General features: G+C 38.3%; 4 protein-coding genes across 5 annotated transcripts in view; 3 read left to right on the top strand and 1 right to left on the bottom strand.

Moving 5' to 3' along the window:
• kcp (kielin cysteine rich BMP regulator) overlaps positions 1-3,452 on the top strand; it is a 62,053-nt gene extending 58,601 nt beyond the window's left edge. The window contains exon 51 of the mRNA XM_081371854.1: positions 1,453-3,452. Coding sequence (XP_081227980.1) covers positions 1,453-1,670 — 218 coding nt within the window. The 3' untranslated portion in view covers positions 1,671-3,452. The remainder of the gene's footprint in view (positions 1-1,452) is intronic.
• Positions 3,427-7,848, top strand: LOC308694346 (uncharacterized protein; the record flags this gene model as incomplete). Its single annotated transcript, XM_081371853.1, has 8 exons — positions 3,427-3,449; positions 3,641-3,785; positions 3,912-4,004; positions 5,531-5,626; positions 5,811-5,875; positions 5,960-6,349; positions 7,497-7,664; positions 7,794-7,848. The coding sequence occupies 8 exons, from the start codon at positions 3,427-3,429 to the stop codon at positions 7,846-7,848; spliced, it is 1,035 nt and encodes a 344-aa protein (XP_081227979.1).
• LOC308695026 (uncharacterized protein) lies at positions 7,808-17,668 on the top strand. Of its 2 annotated transcripts, none has more exons than XM_081372933.1 (12): positions 7,808-8,111; positions 8,223-8,337; positions 9,168-9,285; positions 9,508-9,728; positions 10,324-10,464; positions 10,865-10,931; positions 11,780-12,003; positions 12,112-12,327; positions 14,644-14,958; positions 15,925-16,029; positions 16,105-16,196; positions 16,925-17,668. In XM_081372933.1, exons 1-12 carry the CDS (start codon positions 7,933-7,935, stop codon positions 16,995-16,997), a joined length of 1,866 nt encoding a protein of 621 aa, XP_081229059.1. In that variant the 5' UTR covers positions 7,808-7,932; the 3' UTR covers positions 16,998-17,668. The 2 variants fall into 2 exon arrangements, with proteins under 2 accessions (XP_081229059.1, XP_081229058.1); XM_081372932.1 differs by having other exon boundaries at positions 7,817-8,111; positions 12,091-12,327.
• Positions 17,043-21,350, bottom strand: part of dnaja2b (DnaJ heat shock protein family (Hsp40) member A2b) — a 30,959-nt gene continuing 26,651 nt past the window's right edge. Inside the window, exons 5-9 of the mRNA XM_081372934.1 lie at positions 19,991-20,124; positions 19,700-19,896; positions 18,995-19,139; positions 18,780-18,907; positions 17,043-18,076 (exon numbers count right to left, since the gene is read on the bottom strand). Of these exons, the coding sequence (XP_081229060.1) occupies positions 17,888-18,076; positions 18,780-18,907; positions 18,995-19,139; positions 19,700-19,896; positions 19,991-20,124 (793 nt within the window). The 3' untranslated portion in view covers positions 17,043-17,887. The remainder of the gene's footprint in view (positions 18,077-18,779; positions 18,908-18,994; positions 19,140-19,699; positions 19,897-19,990; positions 20,125-21,350) is intronic.

The following is a 21,350-nucleotide window of genomic DNA, read 5'->3' as shown; positions in this document are numbered from 1 at the left end:
AATGGCAGTAAAATGGCGTCTTAGTTACTGATGTTACCCTCATTCCCTGCTGGAGGGAACGCAGACCATATGTCGACTGACAAGTGGGGTCTCACTTGGGAGCCCCCAAGTAATAAAAAACGGGCAGTGGAATTGGCGCGTGGAATTTGCATGCGGAGCCACTTCCCCGTACATACGGGTATATAAGATGAAGGCATGCATCCACTCATTCATGTTTATGCTGAGCAGCCGAGACGAGGGCCCAGGCCGTTCAGCGGTGGTTCAGGGTTGTGCCAGGGGGGACATAACATCTCTGTTCCCTCCATCAGGGAATGAGGGTTACATCAGTAACCATCTGTCAGTCACTACAACGTTATGTTGAGTTGTAACCTACCCAGCACCCCACGTAAGCCCAGAATGTAAGTCCTCACTGCCAACAGGATGGAAGGGTCAAGGCTTACCATAGCATAGCTCACTGCCAGACCACGCACTGTACGGCCCAGAGATTGAGGAAACTGCTCTTTCATAGAAAATGTGTATGTATGGCAGAACAAAAAATACAAAAAAGAGCAGCTCCCCACATCTCTGGGCTGCACGTATAAGGGCCTCTTAGAGAGACATTTGGAAGGTTTAGCGGCCTGGGGGACGGGCTGCTTCGCCTTCCTGCGGGAAGCTCAACGGGGTAGCTGGGGTGTTGTCTCCGGTCATGCCAGAGCAGATTTCGAAATACTATTGGGTGAACTGGCAGTGGGCGAGATTATACATACCGACTGACAACACGGAACGTGTAAAAAAATAAATGAATAAAATAACTGGCTGTTGAAGTGTTTTTCAAATAAACGAGTATGTGAAATTAGCATGTTACCTAAATATCTGCAAACATATTATGGTATTTTCATGCTTTAGTAGACCTTTAACTGTACAATGCTCTTTTAGAATGGCCAAAACCACTGAATGCGCCCTCTTCACCATCGTGAATGATCTCTGCAGCACACTCATTGCTTGCTGATTGGAAGTGTGATTGCTGTGCAACCATTTGGCTACAAAGCAAAAATCTGTATTAGTGGATAAGTGCCGCCATCTTATATACCCGAATGTGCGAGGGAGTGGTTCGGCATGCAAATTCCACTTGCCAATTCCATTGGCCGTTTTTCTAAAACTCAGAGGTGATTGGGGCTCCCAAGTGAGACCCCATTTGTCAGTCGACATAATATTGTAGTGACTGACAGTGACAGATGGGAAACCGCAATTCTCAGAGAATACTCAGAATAATGAAAATTGCATGTTAACAGGATTGAAACCGCAATTCTCAGAGAATACTCAGAATAATGAAAATTGAATGTTAACAGGATTAAAAAGATTTGCTCGTGTCATGTAACCAATCTGTGTTGTATAAAGCAATATGTAAATTCATTTGACTTGATTTGTTGTGTTTTAGTATAATGCCATGCTTTTTCTTTTCCATCCCTACAGCTGTGGGTTGCCCGCTGGACCGCGGTTATGTGTTTGATGAGTGTGGGCCGCCGTGTCCTAAGACGTGTTTTAATAAAGACGTGCCACTCGGTGTCATCGAGGCTCACTGCTTTAAACCCTGTGTGCCAGGATGCCAGTGTCCCGCTGGACTGGTTGAACACAACGCCCACTGCATCGCCACTGAGAAATGCCCTAAAATTATCCATGGCAATCTTTGAGACCCTTAAACTGTGGAGTAAAATCAGTTTGTCTACAAGGTCTAAATATCACTGAATCTGGTTTTAATCATCCCCGAGATCTGATGAACTAAAACAAGCTCTTGAAGTCAACATGAAATCAAAATTTGCTTTATTTCTTTATAATGCACATTCCTGGTCTTATTCTGTGAAGGCCTATTCACACTGCACCGACAGACACCCACCAACGCCAAGCGCTTGTTTTTGCCGATTGAACATGTTCATTCGCGGTTTGTCGCAATGTCAAATGGGATTATCTGAGAAGTGACGTACTAATCTGAGTGTGAATTGGCCTTAAAATTAGTACACATTATTTCATATAAAAACGTTTATAATCATTATACAAATGTAAACACTTGCTAGTTTTCAGCTGACATCACAAATCCCTACTTATCAACCCTTGACCTTCCAACATCTGCCTTCACTTTTCACAATTCTGTCATTTCCTGATGAATAACAACTACCATCCTACATTTATTATGTTGAATATCCTGTTTCGCTCAGAAATTCATCAGATTACAGGTATGAGTTGCGAATGGAGTTTTGTATTGACTTTAAAATGCTTGAGCTTAACGCACATTACATTTTTTTACTTTAAAGTTCAAACCACATTAACAATCCTCTACTGTATACTGTATTTAGTGATTTGTTTGTTTTTGATTGGTGCTACTGTCTGTAAGTGTTTCTAACAGTGTTAAACCTGTGTTAAATGCAGCTAAATTACACATTATCAGTTACACATCCAGTGAAAAAAGAATAGTTTTCCTCTTTCAACACAGATGCAAAGAGGTAAAAGCTTTTTTGAATCATCATGAGGTTTCTTTTTTAGCATGGTTGCTTGCCATAACATCAAGATAAAAGATTATGGACTTTTCCTCTTCAATTAATGATTTGAACAAATCTGCATTGTTTTTTTGTGTGTTGCACTGTTTTTGATGGGCCTTTTTTGCTGTTTTCACTCTCTTTAAATACAGATTTTTATAAGCAATATGTTATTACACTTGATCATTTTATTTACAACACTGACAGTGAATCTATGTAAAAATAGAAACACAAAAAGAGCGGAATCTGATATAGTGCCTTCACAGAATTATTTTGAGTTATGTATTTGTATGTACTGTATGTTATCAGGTGCATTGACATTCATCAGTATTTGTATATGTCATATTTAATGTGTCACGTTATTACACCAAATACCACCTTTACCCAGTCTGTGCTTGTTCTTATTGCACATTTAAAATGGGTTACTCAAAATTACATTTAGTGAAAAACAGTTTTTTTACACTATATTTATACATAAATAGCGAGCCAATTTTGATTAAATACGATTTAATTTAGATTTACTGTAGAAAACAAAAGATTATATAATTTTAATAAAAATTAACAAATGGGATATTTGCTCAACCAATACCATACATATATTGTGGTCTTACAATGTTTGGTTGGTTGTCTTAATTTTCATCAAAATTCAATTTCTTCAACTTTGATATTAAACATACATTTTAACTCAATGTAAATCCTAAATGTTTCAATTTAACCAAATATTTAAAGTCTAAAATAAGAGCTATCTAACATAAGGTTTACAGTAGGATTCGGCCAGGCTTTTTATATACTGTGCCTGATTGGGTGTCATGATTTGTCTGAGGAAGAGTGCGGTCAGCGCAAAGCTGCCACTGTAATCTGACCCTAAAGGTTTCCTCAGCAACAGACGTGGCTTTGTTGTAATCGTGCATCATTCATGAAGATAAACTCATCGAACAAGTGAGACACTTTCTCTTTTCAAGTTGGAGTTATATAAGGTAGAGCTACCTGTTATGTATTTTATATTTGCATCATGATGTATAGCAAGAACACATTTCATCATGTTGATTGTGCTTGTAGTGTGTATATTTCGTTCAAAGACCTTTGTGGTGATGAAATTGAGCTTATATGAAATGCTTTGTCTTTTTTAGGATGGAAGAGTGCTTGCATTTGGTTTGTGAGACCATCGGTGTACATGAGGAGGATGAGGTCGGCATGGACGTCATCTGTTCCCTCTATAAGAGCGTCTTTCTCATCACCGCCAGCCTGGAGGAGACAAAGAGAGCCATTTCACAGGTGAACATTCAGAACACAGACATTCGGCTCAGAATTACATGAATGAGAGGAACGAGACAGAAAAGAGAAGTAGAAAGAGACAGAAATAAGAAAAGTCTGATGTGATACAGAGTTTGATGTGTCCAGGTCAGAGGTCAGAGTGGAGGGTTGTCATGTTCAGCCAGAAGAGTTCTGCATGTTCTCCTAGTGATGGAGAAACAGCAAAAGAACAGAGAAGAGGTATTTTTTTATTTAATTCCTTCTATAATTCTCTAAAATACTCTGCTTTACTTTATTTTTCTTATTTCTAAAGTAAGATTATATATATAAATATATATATATATATATATATATATATATATATATATATATATATATATATATATATATATATATATATATATTGTAAGCAATAAATATATATACAATGAGGAAAATAAGTATTTGAACATCCTGCTATTTTGCAAGTTCTCCCACTTGGAAATCATGGAGGGGTCTGAAATTGTCATCGTAGGTGCATGTCCACTGTGAGAGACATAATCTAAAAAAAAAAAAAAAACAGAAATCACAATATATGATTTTTTAACTATTTATTTTGTATGATACAGCTGCAAATAAGTATTTGAACACCTGTCTATCAGCTAGAATTCTGACCCTCAAAGACCTGTTAGTCTGCCTTTAAAATGTCCACCTACACTCCATTTATTATCCTAAATTAGATGCACCTGTTTGTGGTCGTTAGCTGCATAAAGACACCTGTCCACCCCATACAATCAGTAAGAATCCAACTACTAACATGGCCAAGACCAAAGAGCTGTCCAAAGACACTAGAGGCAAAATTGTACACCTCCACAGGGCTGGTAAGGGCAGGACAGGGCGACTGCACTGTATTAAGGAGAGGATGACCGGGGCCATGTATTGCGAGATTTTGATGAACAACCTCCTTCCCTCAGTTAGAGCATTGAAGATGGGTCGAGGCTGGGTCTTTTAACATGACAATGACCCGAAGCACACAGCCAGGATAACCAAGGAGTGGCTCTGTAAGAAGCATATCAAGGTTCTGGCTTGGCCTAGCCAGTCTCCAGACCTAAACCCAATAGAGAATCTTTGGAAGGAGCTCAAACTCCGCGTTTCTCAGCGACAGCCCAGAAACCTGACTGATCTAGAGAAGATCTGTGTGGAGGAGTGGGCCAAAATCCCTCCTGCAGTGTGTGCAAACCTGGTGAAAAACTACAGGAAACGTTTGACCTCTGTAATTGCAAACAAAGGCTACTGTACCAAATATTAACTTTGATTTTCTCAAATTCTTATTTGCAGCTTTATCATACAAATAAATAGTTAAAAAATCAAACATTGTGATTTCGGGATTTTTTTATTTTTATTATTATGTCTCTCACAGTGGACATGCACCTACGATGACAATTTCAGACCCCTCCGTGATTTCTAAGTGGGAGAACTTGCAAAATAGCAGGGTGTTCAAATACGTATTTTCCACACTATATATATATATATATATATATTATATATATATATATTATATATGTGTGTGTGTTATGTGTTACGCAGTGTGTTTTAGGGTTGTAGGAAATGTCCACAAAAAAATTCTGCCAGGACGTTATTCGTTTTTTCCATGGATTTTTTTTCTTAGAGTGAACCCTTATCTTAGATATTTGCCTTTGTTTTGGGTCTTTTGTGTGCATGAATTTGAAAATCATGCAGGGTTCAATTGTGAATTAAAAGATGTGAACTGCTTATGATTTCTATAGCTGTACTGGGAGCTCCAGATGTTGAAGGCTGGTAGAATCGATCATACTCACAAACAAAACAAACAATCAACAATCAACTTCATCTCTAAACAACTGGTAAAATACGAGTTCATACAAATTGTCTTTTAAAATTAAAATTTTATGTTTTCACCTATTTAGCTTTGCACTCTATTTTAGCTGGAAGCATGATCATTCGCTCATTTTTTAATCACCGTGGAGAATGGTGTCTGCTAAATATATGTGTACGTACTTTGTGATATTCTGTATTGCTTTCTTCTAGGAGCAAGATCCAGGGCAGTTTAGTATCTTTTGTCTTCAGAATAGAGCCAAGAGACTTTACACCAGGTCACTTTAAACACACACTCTTTAATTCAACTGCTTATATTCTTATACAAATTTACCACATATTCTTCCTGCTTTCTGATCCAGACTTGTTCTTGATGGTGTTTGGAGTGTCCTACCATCTCTTTCTCAGAGGAACGCTGGGAGCATGCGACCGGGCAGGATCTCTCCCAGCAGTACCGACATCCTCCAACTCCTGTCCTACAAATATGACGTCATCAAAGAGCACCTGTACAGAGAGATGTTACAGGATGAGTATGGTACAAGATCAAATTCAGAGTACTCAACCACTCCCTTTCAAAGAATAGTTAAAGAGTATTTTTTGCACATAATTAAAGGTGTTGTTTGGTGGGACTCGATGTCAGCGTGGGATCAGACAGATTGCGTGTGTGAACTGGGAGCGTTTGTAGAGCAAGCTTTCAGACACAGAGACCTTCTCCAGATGTGTGGGCTGCCAGGGGCCCTCCGGTGCTACAGGTAATTAAAAGTTAATTTGTTGATTTTCTAATCTTCCATTATATATTTGCCTAACACTTGGTAACACTTTATTTGAAGCCTAATGCATTATACATGCATTCATAATGTACATTAAAATGCACTATATCTTTTTCATTTCTGTGCGTTCTGTAAGTGTTATTTGACGCACCCACCGCTAGCCTAGCTTAGCACAAAGACTGGATGTAAATGGATAAGGTAGCATACTAATCCCAATAAGTGACAAAATAATGCAAACATTTTCCTATTTACATGTTGTGATCTGTATAGTCACAGCGTGTACAAATAACAAGGCTATATGAGACAGAGACCATTTTTAATCGTATAAATACTGGGAACTATATTCTCACTAGGTGTAGGAGCACAGCTACTTGGGCGGAGTGATTAGTGCAGCACACGAGATGCCCTGTGGTGAAGAGCAGAGAATTCGCTCAGAGTTGGAGTAATAGAGTCAGCAATTACTAGATAGTAAATTTATAGTTTACAATCATGGGTGTTCGCTGTATCTTGTCTTACAGCTTCCAAAGTTTGTAACTCCTCGTCTGTGTATTCTGGCTCAAAACTATATGGTTCTGGATCTTGGTTTGATACCCAGTAAAATTCCTCTGACAATTCCTCAAAGTCAGCCATGATCACGAGTCACGTTCGCTAGTAGCTAGTTAGCTACGTTTGTTTTGTTTACAGAACCATCAACAGGGCGTCTCGTGTGCTGCGCTAATCACTCCGCCCAAGTAGCTGTGCTCCTACGCCTAGTGAGAATATAGTTCCCAGTATTTATACGATTAAAAATGGTCTCTGTCTCATATAGCCTTGTTATTTGTACACGCTGTGACTACCGGTATACAGATCACAACATGTAAATAGGAAAATGTTTGCATTATTTTGTCACTTATTGGGATTAGTATGCTACCTTATCCATTTACATCCAGTCTTTGTGCTAAGCTAGGCTAGCGGTGGGTGCGTCAAATAACACTTACAGAACGCACAGAAATGAAAAAGGTATGTATGGACTTACAGTAACTCTGGGGGATACTGTGAATAAGCTAAAGTCCCAAAAAGTCGGAGTGTTCCTTTAAGTAAAGTCTCACCAAATGCATTACTACTTAATTCTATTTGATGAATATGGCAGGAGCTGTGATTCTGTGGTCTTGCGAGGCTGTCCTGAGAGTGTTAAACCTAGAGATCAGGCTTGGTCATCCAAACCGAGGGAACAGGCTTGGTCCGCTGTCATCCTCCTGTTGGAGCTGGAGTCACATTATCAAGATGAGAAGGAAGCAATCTGCACGCTCATGAACAGGTCATTCAATTGTGTTCATTGGTTGATGAATTCTAATAGATGTATGTGATTGGCTAACAGCATCAGTAGTTCGATTACACCAGACAGAATGCATCATAGAAGAAGGTTTAATGTTTTTGCCCACTATAGTGCCTCTACTGGCCACCCTGAGAATGCAACACAAACACAACGACAAGAAATTTGAGCTTGCAGAACTAGAAATGTTGACATTCACATATCGCGATAGTTGAGCATGACTTTTTAATGTCAATATCAATCTATTATATTAATGGTAATATCTATGCTAATGGTTGCACAATGTTGTGATGTGATTTATTGCTCCTGCAGAGTGGGACAGGAAGCTCTGCGTGTAATATATCTCAGTTTGTGCGTCGCTGTGCGGAGAGCTGAGAGAGAAGAACAGTCCTACACAGCACTGCTGGTCGCCAGACAGCACTGGGACAGATGGTGAGCGTGTTAAATATGGGATTTAAAACACTTGACTGTATGCTGACTCGTACACAAATTTTTACTCCAAAGTGTGCAAGCTTGAATAAAAACTATCTCTGTGTGTTCTAGGCCTTATATGAGAAGCTCAGTCAGTCAGGAACTCTCTAGAATCTGGCTTCAGGAAAACGTGGATCCCACCGCTAAAAAACAGCAGGGCTGGAAAAAAGGAAATTGCGCACAGCAGGTACTGTAATACAAATCCTCCAAATTCCTGTTTATGAATTTGAAAGTTACGTTGTGTTATATGTTCAAGTTGGAATAAAATTAACTTGTTGGCCAACTTTTCTTGTTCACTTACTGACAAAGACAGAAATTTTTTAAAAATATAAATAAAATGTATTATCTTCATTTGCATTAAATGTGCAGTTGTTATTTAATCACCACCAAAAGTTTGAGGTCTATTTGTGGGGTACAATTTTTAATGTTTTTGAAAAAGTCTCGTATGCTAACCAAGGCTGCATTTATTTGGTCAAAAATACAGTAAAAACAGTAATATTGTGAAAATTATTATTACAATTTAAAATGATATATAGAATTTTCAGTCTTCAGTGTCACATGATCTTTCAGAAATCATTAATATGCTGATTTGCTGTTCAAGAAACATTTCTTACTATTGTGAATGTTGAAAAAAAGTAAAAAAAATATTTTTTGTAGAAACCATTATACATTTTTCTTCTGGATTCTTTCAAAAGAACAGCATTTTTTTAATTGAAATCTTTTGATCAATTTAACTCTCTCTTTCCCAAAAAAAAAACACTGACCCCAAACTTTTGAATGACATTTTGTCATTTTTGTGCTCCCACAGAGAATGATGGAAAATTTTAAAATAATTTGGTCTCTTCATAAATTATTTGGTCTCCTCATTTGGTATCAGCTTTATCAACAGTACTACTGCTAAATACATCCATTCATGTATGATATTCATTCGAACATGACTTGAAGCCAGCAATATTTCTCCTATATGCTTGTGTTATGTGCAGTTTTATTGTAAGTTGTTTATTTCCTACCCATCAGGCTGTGCTGCAGTTTTTGGTTCTGTGTCAGGAGCAGGAAAGGAAACAATTGTTGGAGATCTTACACAGGGTTTCCCTGAGCGACCTCCAGGGGCTCCGAAACATTCAGGAAAACAACAGTTAATCATCTACATATAAAATCACAATTAAAGGGAAAGTTCCCCCCAAAATTATTACTCTGTCATTATTTACTCACTCTCGTGTTGTTCCAAATCCAGATTTGCATTTCATTTTGGGGGGAACTCACCACAATGACTAGTAATTTAGCATTAGAAGCACATCAGCAGTAAAATATGCCTTCTCTGGTTTTCATTTAAAGTGTGTATATTTGTGTCTTTAAGATGTGGTCCACGGAAACGCAGTGGATCCGAGTTGTGTGTTGAGCCTGCAGCAGATTAAAGCTGTTCTACAGGAAGCACATGGTTCTTATAATGGACCCTTCGCCCCAGGGTGTTCTCGGATAGATGTCTCATGGGTGGAATGTGCCATTCATTTGCTGACTAAGCTGACACAAGCACATGAAGATGAGGCCTGGACTGTTTTATACTCTCTGCCAGATTTGGTGAATCTCTCATGCTATGTTCTGAATAGCAAACTATCATTATTTCTGCAGTATTTAGTATGCTTAGCACAGTCTGTGAAATTTCGGTGTGCATGGAATACACCCACTATGTTTGCTAAAATGTGCAAATCCCAGGCATCACACAATGCAGTGCACTCAAATGGACAATTTTCAGTGTGATAAATGAGATTTAAAGGGATAGTTCACCCAAAAATGAAAATTCTGTCATCATTTACTCACCCTCAAGTTGTTCCAAACCTGTATGATTTCCTTTCTTCTGCTAAACACAAAAGAAGATATTTTAAAGAAGGTTGGTAATTAAACAGTTGCTGGTCCCCATTGACTTCCATAGTATTTTTTTTTCCTACTATGGAAGTCAATGGGGTCCATCAGTCGTTTGGTTACCGACTTTCTTCAAAATATCTTCTTTTGTGTTCAGCAGAAGAAAGAAAGTCATACAGGTTTGGAACAACTTGAGGGAGAGTAAATGATGACAGAATTTTCATTTTTGGGTGAACTATCCCTTTAAACCACAATTTTTGATGTCTCTATTTTTTTTGATAGCTTGTTTGATCCAGTCTCTTTCCTTTCTCAGGACCCCGAGGGTCTTTGGACTTTGCTTCACAAATATGAGAGTGAACTGCATGGACCCAGTTTCCACAACCTGCATGAAGTTTTGCAGTCACGTGTGCCAGCACACGCCAGCAGAGGCACCAACACAGTGAACGCTGAAACCGTAATGACAAATGACTTCCACACTTAGACATCACCAATCACATATCATGCTTTCCTGATGTCAAAATCTAGACTAGAGCAAGGCCTCTTTTGCTTTTAACAGATGATACCTAGAACCTAAGCAATGTTCTGAAGAGCCTACACTTTATAGTGGAAAAAGGATCTTTAGATTTTTAAAAAGTCCTTCACACTAAGAAAAAAAAAGTCCTTCACAATAAAAAAAAACCCAGTACAACTCAAGAACCCTTTACTTTTAGAAATGGTTCTTGATACTTAGAATGTTCTTTGCTGAACCTAAAGTACTTGAAGAAACCACTGAAGAACCTTCACTTGAAGAGATGAACTAGATTTTCAATTGAAGGGAATACAATGTGAGTAACTGTTTCCTGTGTCTCTGTTAGGAGAGAGAGAGGACTGAACAGGAGCATGAAGAGCTGTCAGATGGTGAAAAACAAGAACTCTGCACTGGTAACTGACAAACATTCATATGCCACATCCTTAATATAGCACTTAAAGGAGAACTCCGGTCAATTTTAACATTGAGCTCATTTTTTTGTAAATTTGGAGTGCTGTCAATACAGAGAACAACGACAAAAATCGGTGTTGCCTACACGGTGTTATCCTCTTTTTAAAATTTGCACCCTGTTGACTTCAATGGGGCAAGTTTTAAACCTGCTTTTAGCCTCTTAACATCCTTGATGTGTCATTACAAGTGCCCAGGTCATGTGAGTGATTCCTTTAGAGTTAACACGGGTGAATCTGACTGCAGTAGATGTGAAAGATATTCAGTCGAAGGCCATAGTAATCGATTGTCGAGTTCACACGCATAGGTTTAGTTACCTATGATCACGCGCGTGAACTCGACAATTGATTACTGTGGACTTCGAACGAAAACAGGAAGAAAATACAGGTATGTGCGCTGGCTGAAATAACATAATTTTTATTAATAAATTTCGCATCTACTGCAGTCAGATTCACCATGTTCACTCTGAAGGAATCACTCACATTAGCTGTGCACTTGTAATGACACATAAAGGATGTTAAGAGGCTAAAAGCTTGTTTAAAACTTGCCCCATTGAAGTCAACAGGGTGCAAATTTTAAAAAGAGGATAACACGGTGTAGACAACACCGATTTTTGTCGTTGTTCTCTGTATTGACAGCACTCCAAATTTACAAAAAAATGAGCTCAATGTTAAAATTGACCGGAGTTCTCCTTTGATAACTAACCCCGTTTTGATGGTAGTGTATAAATTAAAATTGCATTAACTTGTTGAGATACGGGCTAGGCATTTATTCTGTATTTCTGTGTTTGAAGGATGTGGCATGGCTTTAGATCCAGAAGATACTCCATATTTAGAGATTGTGTGTGTCAAAGACCCAAGAAATGAAGTGAGCATGATGGAGACGAGAGACGGAGACAGAAAAAGAGAAGGAGACATTAAGAGCAAAGGAGACCATGAGGAGATTTCAGTGGAGAAACAAAACTCTCTGATCACACTGGCCTGGAGCAAACCAACCCACGGAGAGAATCACTTTCAGGTACATGTGCAAAACACACGCGCACTCTTTCTGTGTTAAATCACCTCAAACTGTTCGTTTATACATAGAAAGGTTTGATTTCTACAGGAAGTGACCTTGACTCAACAGAAAGAAGAGGCCGTCTCTATTACAGTGCAGGAGGATGGAGATAATAACACACACGTCCCTGACACAAATCCACATGATGTGAATATTTACACACACCAGGAGAACGTAAGCTCTGTCTCTCTGCAGCGAAGTGCACAGTATGAAGAAACGCATTCAGAGAGTGAGAAAGGAGAGACACAGACACTGATCCAACAAGACCATTCAGGCTTCATCACAGTAAGAGTGTCACTTCAAATTACTTTTGAACCGTAACGTGTTCCTCTGTGTCAACAGCTGTTACTTTTTATATACAGTATATAATATGTAAAATTAGGAATAGATCTGGGTTCTCAGCCTTTTTTGTTTGTTAGATGAAACCCTGTGATATAAAATATCTACTTGAAGTGCCCTAGATTGTAATAATGCACACAATTTTCAAAAGATATGAATATCACATCTTAACATTTTTGCAGGTTACTCCTTTGTGAGTTAGTATTTTATTATTAAAATGTAATGAAACATTTTTAAGTATTTATTTTGTCTTTATCTAGTTAAGTTCAGTTAAGTTTAGTTTAGTTTAGTTTAGTGGTAACACTTTACAATAAAGTTCATTAGTTAACATCATTTAACTACCTTAGTTAACATGAACTAAGAGTGAACAATACTTCTACAGCATTTATTAATCTTAGTTAATATTAATTTCAACGTTTACTAATACATTATTAAAATCAAAGGTTGTATTTGTTAACGTTAGTTAATGCACTGTGAACTAACATATGTACAAACAAAGAAACAGCTGTATTTTATTAATTAACATTAACAAATATTAATACTGCAACGAATGTTTTGCTCATTGTTAGTTCATGTTAGACCCCTGAAGGTCTCCCTAGGGTTTCTTAAAATATAAAGGGTTAGTTCACCCAAAAATGACAATTCTGTCAGTTACTCACCCTCATGTTGTTCCAACCCCGTAAGACTTTCGTTCATCTTCAGAACACAAATTAAGATATTTCTGATGAAATCTGAGTGCTGGATCACTCCTTCATAGGCTTCTAAGACATTATAACTTGCTGGCCCAGAAAGGGTATTAAAGACATTGTTAATATAGTCCTAGTGACTACAGTGGCTCAAGTTTATAAAGCGACGAGAATACTTTTTGTGCGCAAAAAACAAACAAAAATAACGACTTTATTCCACTATTCTGCCAGCAGCCATATCACCCTGTAGCCCAAGACTGGTTGCCCACTGAAGCTAAGCAGGGCTGAGCCTGGTTAGTACCTGGATGGGAGACCTCCTGAGAAAACCAGGTTGCTGCTGGAAGAGGTGTTAGTAAGGCCAGCAGGGGGTGCTCACCCTGGGGTCTGTGTGGGTCCTAACGCCCCAGTGTAGTGACGGGGACACTATACTGTCAAAAGAGCACCGTCCTTCGGATGAGACGTAAAACCGAGGTCCTGACTCTCTGTGGTCATTAAAAATCCCATGGCATTTCTCGTAAAGAGTAGGGGTGTAACCCCGGTGTCCTGGCCACATTCCACACATTGGCCCTTACCAATCATGGCCTCCTAATAATCCCCTTACATTGAATTGGCTCTATCACTCTCTCTCCTCTCTCCACCTATAGCTGGTGTGTGGTGAGCGCACTGGCGCCGTTGTTCTGTGGCTGCCGTCGCATCATCCAAGTGGATGCTGCACACTGGTGGTGGTTGAGGAGAGATCCCTGATATGATTGTAAAGCGCTTTGGGTGTACAGTAGTACATATGAAAGCGCTATATAAATGCCTCATTCTATTCTATTCTATTCTATTCATTTCCTTCTCTCTGGGCCTCGAGTGAATTCACATAGTGTAACTGCGTAGCGCGTCTGTGTTATACGTCACACGCATCACACACATGACCAGCGTCGGCCAATAGTGAGCCTACGTGTGACGTACAACACAGACACGCTATGCAGTTACACTACGTGAAAAAACTCGAGGCCCAGAGAGAAGGAAAGTGAATAGTGAAATAAAGTCGTTATTTTTGTTTGTTTTTTTGCGCACAAAAAGTATTCTCGTCGCTTTATAAACTTAAGATTGAGCCACTGTAGTCACTAGGACTATATTAACGATGTCTTTAATACATTTTCTGGGCCAGCAAGTTATAATGCCTTAGAAGCCTATGAAGCAGTGATCCAGCACTCAGATTTAATCAAAAATATCTTAATTTGTGTTCCGAAGATGAACGAAGGTCTTACAGGGTTGGAACAACATGAGGGTGAGTAACTGACAGAATTACTAATTTTTGGCTGAACTAACCCTTTAAAATTAACTTAAAAGTTAATGCATGTTGAAAATAATAATACTAATAACAATAATAATTTTCAATTTTATAGTGTATTTCTCAAACCCAAGAATTAAAGCTGCAACTGAAACAAAACAAACAAACAAAATAAATAAATAGGCTACAGTCAATATCCAGTGTTTTTATATCACTTTGTCTTTGAAATCTGAAATCACAAGGAATCTTTATTTCACAATAATTATACAACAAATATCACGTTTTTTTTTTTTTCAGGCTGGGCAGCAACAGGAGGATATAAGAGATGGAGAGTTCACACAGCAACCTCTCGGGGACACCCATCAGCCCGACTCTCCTTCACAGCTGCTACAAAACACTGACACGCCACCAGCAAGTGTCCATTACCCAGACGCTGAACCCACGCAAACATTGGAGACCCGTGAGATGGAGGAGCAGAGGAACCAGGGGATCTGTGAGAGAGCGGGTGAGGAGCAGCAGTTACAGCGGGAGGCCACCATGCGCTGCCTTGTGGACATCCAGAGGAGAGCAGAGCGACGCTGGCAACGGGACAGAGACAGACAACTACTCAGAGTGAGCAAACTCATCTGTGCCATCTGCATAATCATATTGGAATGCTTCACAATATTTATGGAAGCTTATATCTGCCACACAACAACAACAAAAATCATGCTTTTGGTAGATTATACTTGACATGAAAATTTTACATGAGAAACTGATCACAAATGATGAGACATAGTCATAATACATAAAAAAGGTGTTGACATAATTATGAGATAGAAAAGCCAGAATTATGAGATACTAAGTCATAGTTATGAGATAAAGTCAAAATTATGAAGTCATTATGAGGTTAAAAATGTTTTTACAAAAAGTTGAAATGACTTTATTTGAATTTTGACTTGTGTCATTATTATTACTTTATTATTACTTATATTTTTGACTGGTCATAATATGTCATAATTTTGACTTTTTATCTCATAATTATGATTTAGTATCTCATAATCTAGTCTTTTTCCTGTTTCACAGACAAGGCTTTAACCTAGTCCCTAAAATGCATGTTTGAATTGTTTTAACTGAAAGCAACGTGCACTGTCTGTCATATCTTAAAAAATGTCAGTGCCATTGTTTACTCTCAAGATGCACACCAGTAATGTTTTTTTTTTCTAAGGCTCGTTTATAAAGGTACTTAAATGTCCTAATTGAACTAAGGGCTAATCCTGGATTAATCTAAGCCCTGTCTGTCTGTGAAACAAGGCCTTTATGTCATAATTAGGATTGACCAAAGAATGGCAGAAATTGGCTTCATTTAATATGTTTTATTTGTGGAATATTTAGTTAAAAAGGCCATATCCTATGCTTTTGGACCTTTTTTGAATTCATAACCCATTTTACTTTCATAATATGAAGTTTTTGGGTGAAACAGGATATATTGTAGTAAGACCAATAATGTAAATTAAATATGTAAACAGGGTCACTTTTGATTTCCTGAAGTTTATAGTTGACTATTGAATTGCGAGTATATTGTTTTGATCCGTTGAGGTTCAAGAGCGACTGGCCATCGTCCAGAGTCGGAAGGCAGACGAAGATCTGTTGGGCCTGACGCAGGAAGACACACTCAGGCATCTGACCGACACACTTCGACAGGTGCACACAAATTCACGTGCATTCTTTCACACACCACTGTGTGGACATGATGTAAATGTTGATTGAATGTTCTAGGAGGATGAGCTACAACAGAAAACTTTAGTAAGAGAGAAACTCCAGCAGATGAGGAGAGAACGCTCATGCATTCTCCAGACCAGACGAGAGAGGTAACGTATGCGCACACATGCTAGGCTAGCTCATTCTGACAGCGATCACTAGGTATTTTATGTCATCTAAAGAACTAATTAAATTAAAATTATTGTATCATTCAAGTCTTATGGACCAACACATAAAAAATAATGCTTTGGTAAATCATAATTATGACATTAAAATAGTTACATTGTAGCCTTCTTACTCAAATAAGTACTGAGTAATTTTAATTAACTATGTGTGCTTACTATAGACTTATGGTAAGGGTTAGGGTTTGTTTACTTATATTTATGCATAATTTACTGTTATTACTATAGTGTAACTACTGTGCACCACCTTAAAATAAAGTGCTACCAAAATTATAATATAAAAAGTCCAAATTATGACATACTAAGTAATATTTGTGATATGAAATGTCGAAATTATGACATAGAAAGTCATAATTATGACATAAGTCCAAAATTACAATATATGTATTAAAAGTTGAAAGTGATACTTTCAATAACATAATTATATGGAAGCTTGTTTCTGCCACAGAATAAAAAAAATACAAAAGGTTCATGCAATTCAGATTTTTTCTCTCCTCAAAATTCCATTTTTATTTTTTATTTTCCAGCCTATGGTGATTCAAAAAGAGCAGCTTCAGAAATATGCTATTTTTTTCCATTTGTGGAGAAAGAAAATCATGAGGTTCTCTCTAGCAGAAAATGAAAGTTGTTCTTATCTATTTGTTTTGGTTTTATAGAAATACAGCTGGATTTAAAGAGCTTCTTGCGCCCACAGCTCAACGCATGACCGAAACCGAAGAAGGACACTAGCGCATACTCAAACCCATTTCCACAAACGTACAGAACACACAGTAAAACATTCATCAACTTTATTGATGTAGGAGCACAAAAGTAATTCTGTTTAAACGATAGCAACTTTTGCTCAAGGTTCAAACACTTTCCTAATTGCCAATGATAAATGCCACCCCCTATAAGTTTATATTAGTGCTTACAATGCATGCACACACATTGGCTGTTGATCTTTTAAGAAGACTGTTGTGTTTCTTTGGCAAATAATAAATTGCATGACTCGTATAACTTTATCATAGACAGTGAGCACATTAAAACACTTTTGGGTTTGGTTTGCTTTGTTTTGTATTCATCTCAGTGTGACGCCCACATGCATATTATCCTGTCCTGCCATTGAATAGAAACCAGCACTTCCTCTGAATTAATAGTACAAGATGACTGACAATGCCTGAATACCTTGACAATGCAAGTATATAATGAGACACGTTTGAACATTTTATTGAACTCCAGAAAACTGCACAATGCCTCAGTCTTTAAAAACAAACTTGTGCGTGCGTGCGTGTTAATTATAACTTAAACAACACAGTCTGCCTCCCCACAGACATTGCGTTTTATATATTCAGAGAGCATATATACTGTGAAAGTCTACAATGGAAATGAAAGTAGTGAATAAATTATTTTGCTTTGCCTCTAGTTATGCTTGTCTTTTCTTTTAAAATGGCGCATGAATGAATTTATTTGTAGGTTTGCATGTGAGATTGCAGTAAGTAATGTAAGTGTATGTCTATATGTACTGCAAGTGTGTGTGTTCGGTTCACTATGTGATTAAACGTGGAGGGTGAGGATGAAATCTGTCCGACAAAAGGGAATCTAAACACTTCCCCAAACAAAACTTGCAAAGAATTGTGGGACTACTGGTGGGCGCACTGCACCCCCGGACCATGCGGACCCCCTTCTTCGTCAGAGCTGTCGTTGTAAGCTTCACGGCGGTGACTGCCTGCTGATCCCTGACTGAGGTCAAAATCCTGCAGATCCACTTCCTCCGCATCCGCTGAGATGACGGGAACCTCTGTACGTGACGGCAACAGATCTTCCAACTCCTGTATGAACAGACACATGAAATAAGGTACATCAGTGAGTGGACCTGACAAGATGGAGCTATTTGTCTTCAGTCAAAGTCTGCAAGACCTAGTAAGATACTTTAGAACGCATTTTAAAGGCCCACTGAAGTGCCTTTGAACGCGCAGCTTTGTATGATGTGTTGATGTAATTCCACTGAAACAGGAAGCTAAGGCGGGACATATTAAATGGCTCCTCCCCCTTTTCAAATAGCCAATAGCGTTTGGTTTACCTCACAGACGTCACAAGTCGTACTTGACAGCACCATGGAAGCAGATCCGAGCACTGATGATATGTTGGTAGAGGTAGTAGAGGTGTGAATAAATTCTAGCCATTTCATTCTTGACCAAAGTACAGTTGGAAAACAGAATAAAACTTGAGCGTTTGAGCAACCGAAAACACATCTCCAACCCATATTGCTCTGTGACATGTCAACGGTCGCTTTGGCCAGGTGTTTTACGCTTTACATTCCAGTGAGCATTTGACTGGACAGAAGATTTGATGAGAAGCTGAAGTCAGCGGTGATGTCATAAATGTTTTTATTTCATTTAAAATGTTCTTTTTACGCTTAAGTTGAATTTTGATTTATTTATTATTTGTATTTTATTTTAGCTTTATTTCAATAAATGATTTTTTTTTTTTAAATAGTTTTAGTCAACAACATCAACACCGCTGGAAACTCACCGTTAGTTTCTCTGTGCTGATCCAGCCGTTCTCAGGAAACTGCACGTCAAACTTGATGAACAGATCTCCTTTCTCAAAAGGGTTTCTGTACTGAGGCATTCCTTCCCCCCGGACAACCCTTATAGAACCTGACAAAGGACACAAGGACAATTCCTAGAAAATATTCTATAAAAACAAGAACAAAAACATTGACCCCCAAAAAGACCTGTGCTCACCTGGCTCAATGACTTTGCCAGGGGGATATTTGATGACGAGATGCCGTCCATCAAGGTGCGTGAGCATGAACTGAAATCCACAGAGCGCCTCCACCAGGCCAATCTTGTGGCAAATGTGCAGATCGTTTCCATCACGACGGAACTCCTGCATACAAAGACATCATACTGAAGGTTTTGTTCTTTAAAAGTAGTGGAAAATGCAATTACTTAAATTTAATGTTATATTTCTATAATGTAAATATTCTCATTCTGCAAAACAGCACATCCTAATAGCCAGAAAGTGATGCATACATGTAAATTAAACAATGTGTACAATCATTTATCAAAACAATATTCATGCTTCAGCATCAAATTTAAATTGAAATGAATCCTAACCAAAATTTTAAATCATGTATGCAGCACAAGTAATGTGTTTTTTTTTTTTTTTTTTTTTACCAGGGTACGGAAAAAATATATAAATGTTATTTAGTAATTCTCAGCCTGTTGTTTGGGTAACTTTATGACTTTTATTGTAACCTATATATTATATATAACCTACAGAATACATTCATAGACTCAGTGTGCACATTTATCTACGGAAGAGCACTGAAAAAGTTCTTAGTTACTGTTACCATTAGCCGATAATCCAAATAGTTTTTATTCATCAAAAAAAAGTTATTTAGGGTCCAACTATTATCTCTTTTCTGCTCTTTGTGTGTGTTTTACCTCATGATCTTTCTCCTGCATCACCAGTATAATGTCTCCAGGCTCTGTGTTGGGCGACTGGTCCGCCTCTCCGGTGAATGTGATCTTCTGTCCATGTTTCATTCCTTTATCCACGTGCACCTCCAAGACCTTCACCTCTTTATTCACCTTACGGCCGTCACACTCTTTACAGCGGTCTTTCTCGTGGATCACCTCCCCTACAAACACAACCAAGTTAAAATGTTGAATTTAGACCATCACAAATCATGTTTACTGCAAAAAAAACAATAAAAAGTAGGACTGAATTCTCACCCTCTCCATTGCAGTCGGTGCACACAGACTGCATCTGCTGTACCATGCCAGGAGCCAACTGTCTGATCATGATCCGCATGCCACGGCCCCTACACGTGGCGCACTTCTGCACGGCCCCTGTTTTACCCCCTTGACTGATGAAGAAGAAGAAGAGTTAAGGGGGGTATAGCGGCTACTCACTCCAATGATAAAACCGCTGAGAGACTAAGACAGGGACTTTATGCACTTGTAACGCAAAAATAAAACATCGGTGAAGAAAAATAACTTTTACTAGCTTTTCTTTATTGCACAGACTGATGTTTCTTGATGGTACAAAGTTTAGTGGTTAAAGAATGCATCGTCCCTGCTCACCCCCTCTCCATCTCAATCAGTGAACAGGTGACTAATATTCACATTCCTACGTAATCCCGTGACCCCCCACCATGATTACGTGACAATCAAAAACATGAACTCTTTCATGTCTACTACATTCCAGCCCCTAATAATTATCAAATAATGATTCCATTTTCATTAGACATGAATTTTTCTAATTAATGCATTAACAAAATCATATAATGTCCATTTCTTCTTCCAAAAAAGGAAAAATCTTGAAAAAAGTCAAGCCAAAAAAGTGTTCATACTCATACGCAAAGTATTCTCTCCAGTTAATCTCTGTCAAGCTCATAGGCCAAAGTCAAAATCAAAAAATGTCAGGTAAAAAGTGAAGTTATCCATATTCTGCTTCTTGTAGAGGACATACCTTGGTTATCGGCCTGTCCAGACAGCTGCTTTTAGTCTTAATTTGCACAGGACGCACAAATCCTTTTCTGTCTGGAAAAGTTTGAATTATGCGTCCCATAAACCAAGAGTTTTGAGGTGCTGTGTTATCCACTATAAGCACTATGTCTCCTGATTTAAAGTTGCGTTTGACTCTTGACCATTTCTGACGTTCTTGAAGCTGCGGTAAGTAATCCTGAACCCATCTCTTCCAGAACAAATCTGACATGTACTGGACTTGTTTCCATCGTTTACAAGCATAAACATCATCCTTTTTGAATTCCCCTGGTGGTGAAGATGGTGAAGTCCTCAAAAGCAACAGGTGGTTTGGTGTTAATGCTTCCAAGTCACTGGAGTCTGTGGATGCTAAGGTAATTGGACGACCATTAATAATAGCTTCTACTTCGCAAAGAACGTGTAGGTGTGTAGGCCTTCTTCATCTAGATTCTGCACCTTTAAGGTAGAATTCAGAACTTTCCGCACAGATCTAATTAATCTCTCCCATGCCCCTCCATAATGTGATCCAGTTGGGGGGTTAAACATCCATATAATTATTTTCTGAAGAAGGACATCATTGATTTCACACTGATTCCATTCCTTTATG

Source organism: Scardinius erythrophthalmus (genome assembly GCF_964197995.2).
Source record: "Scardinius erythrophthalmus genome assembly, chromosome: 8".
NCBI lineage: Eukaryota > Metazoa > Chordata > Actinopteri > Cypriniformes > Leuciscidae > Scardinius > Scardinius erythrophthalmus.
The sequence above is the reverse complement of the archived record's forward strand: the minus strand, read 5'-3'. Positions and strand labels throughout refer to the sequence as shown.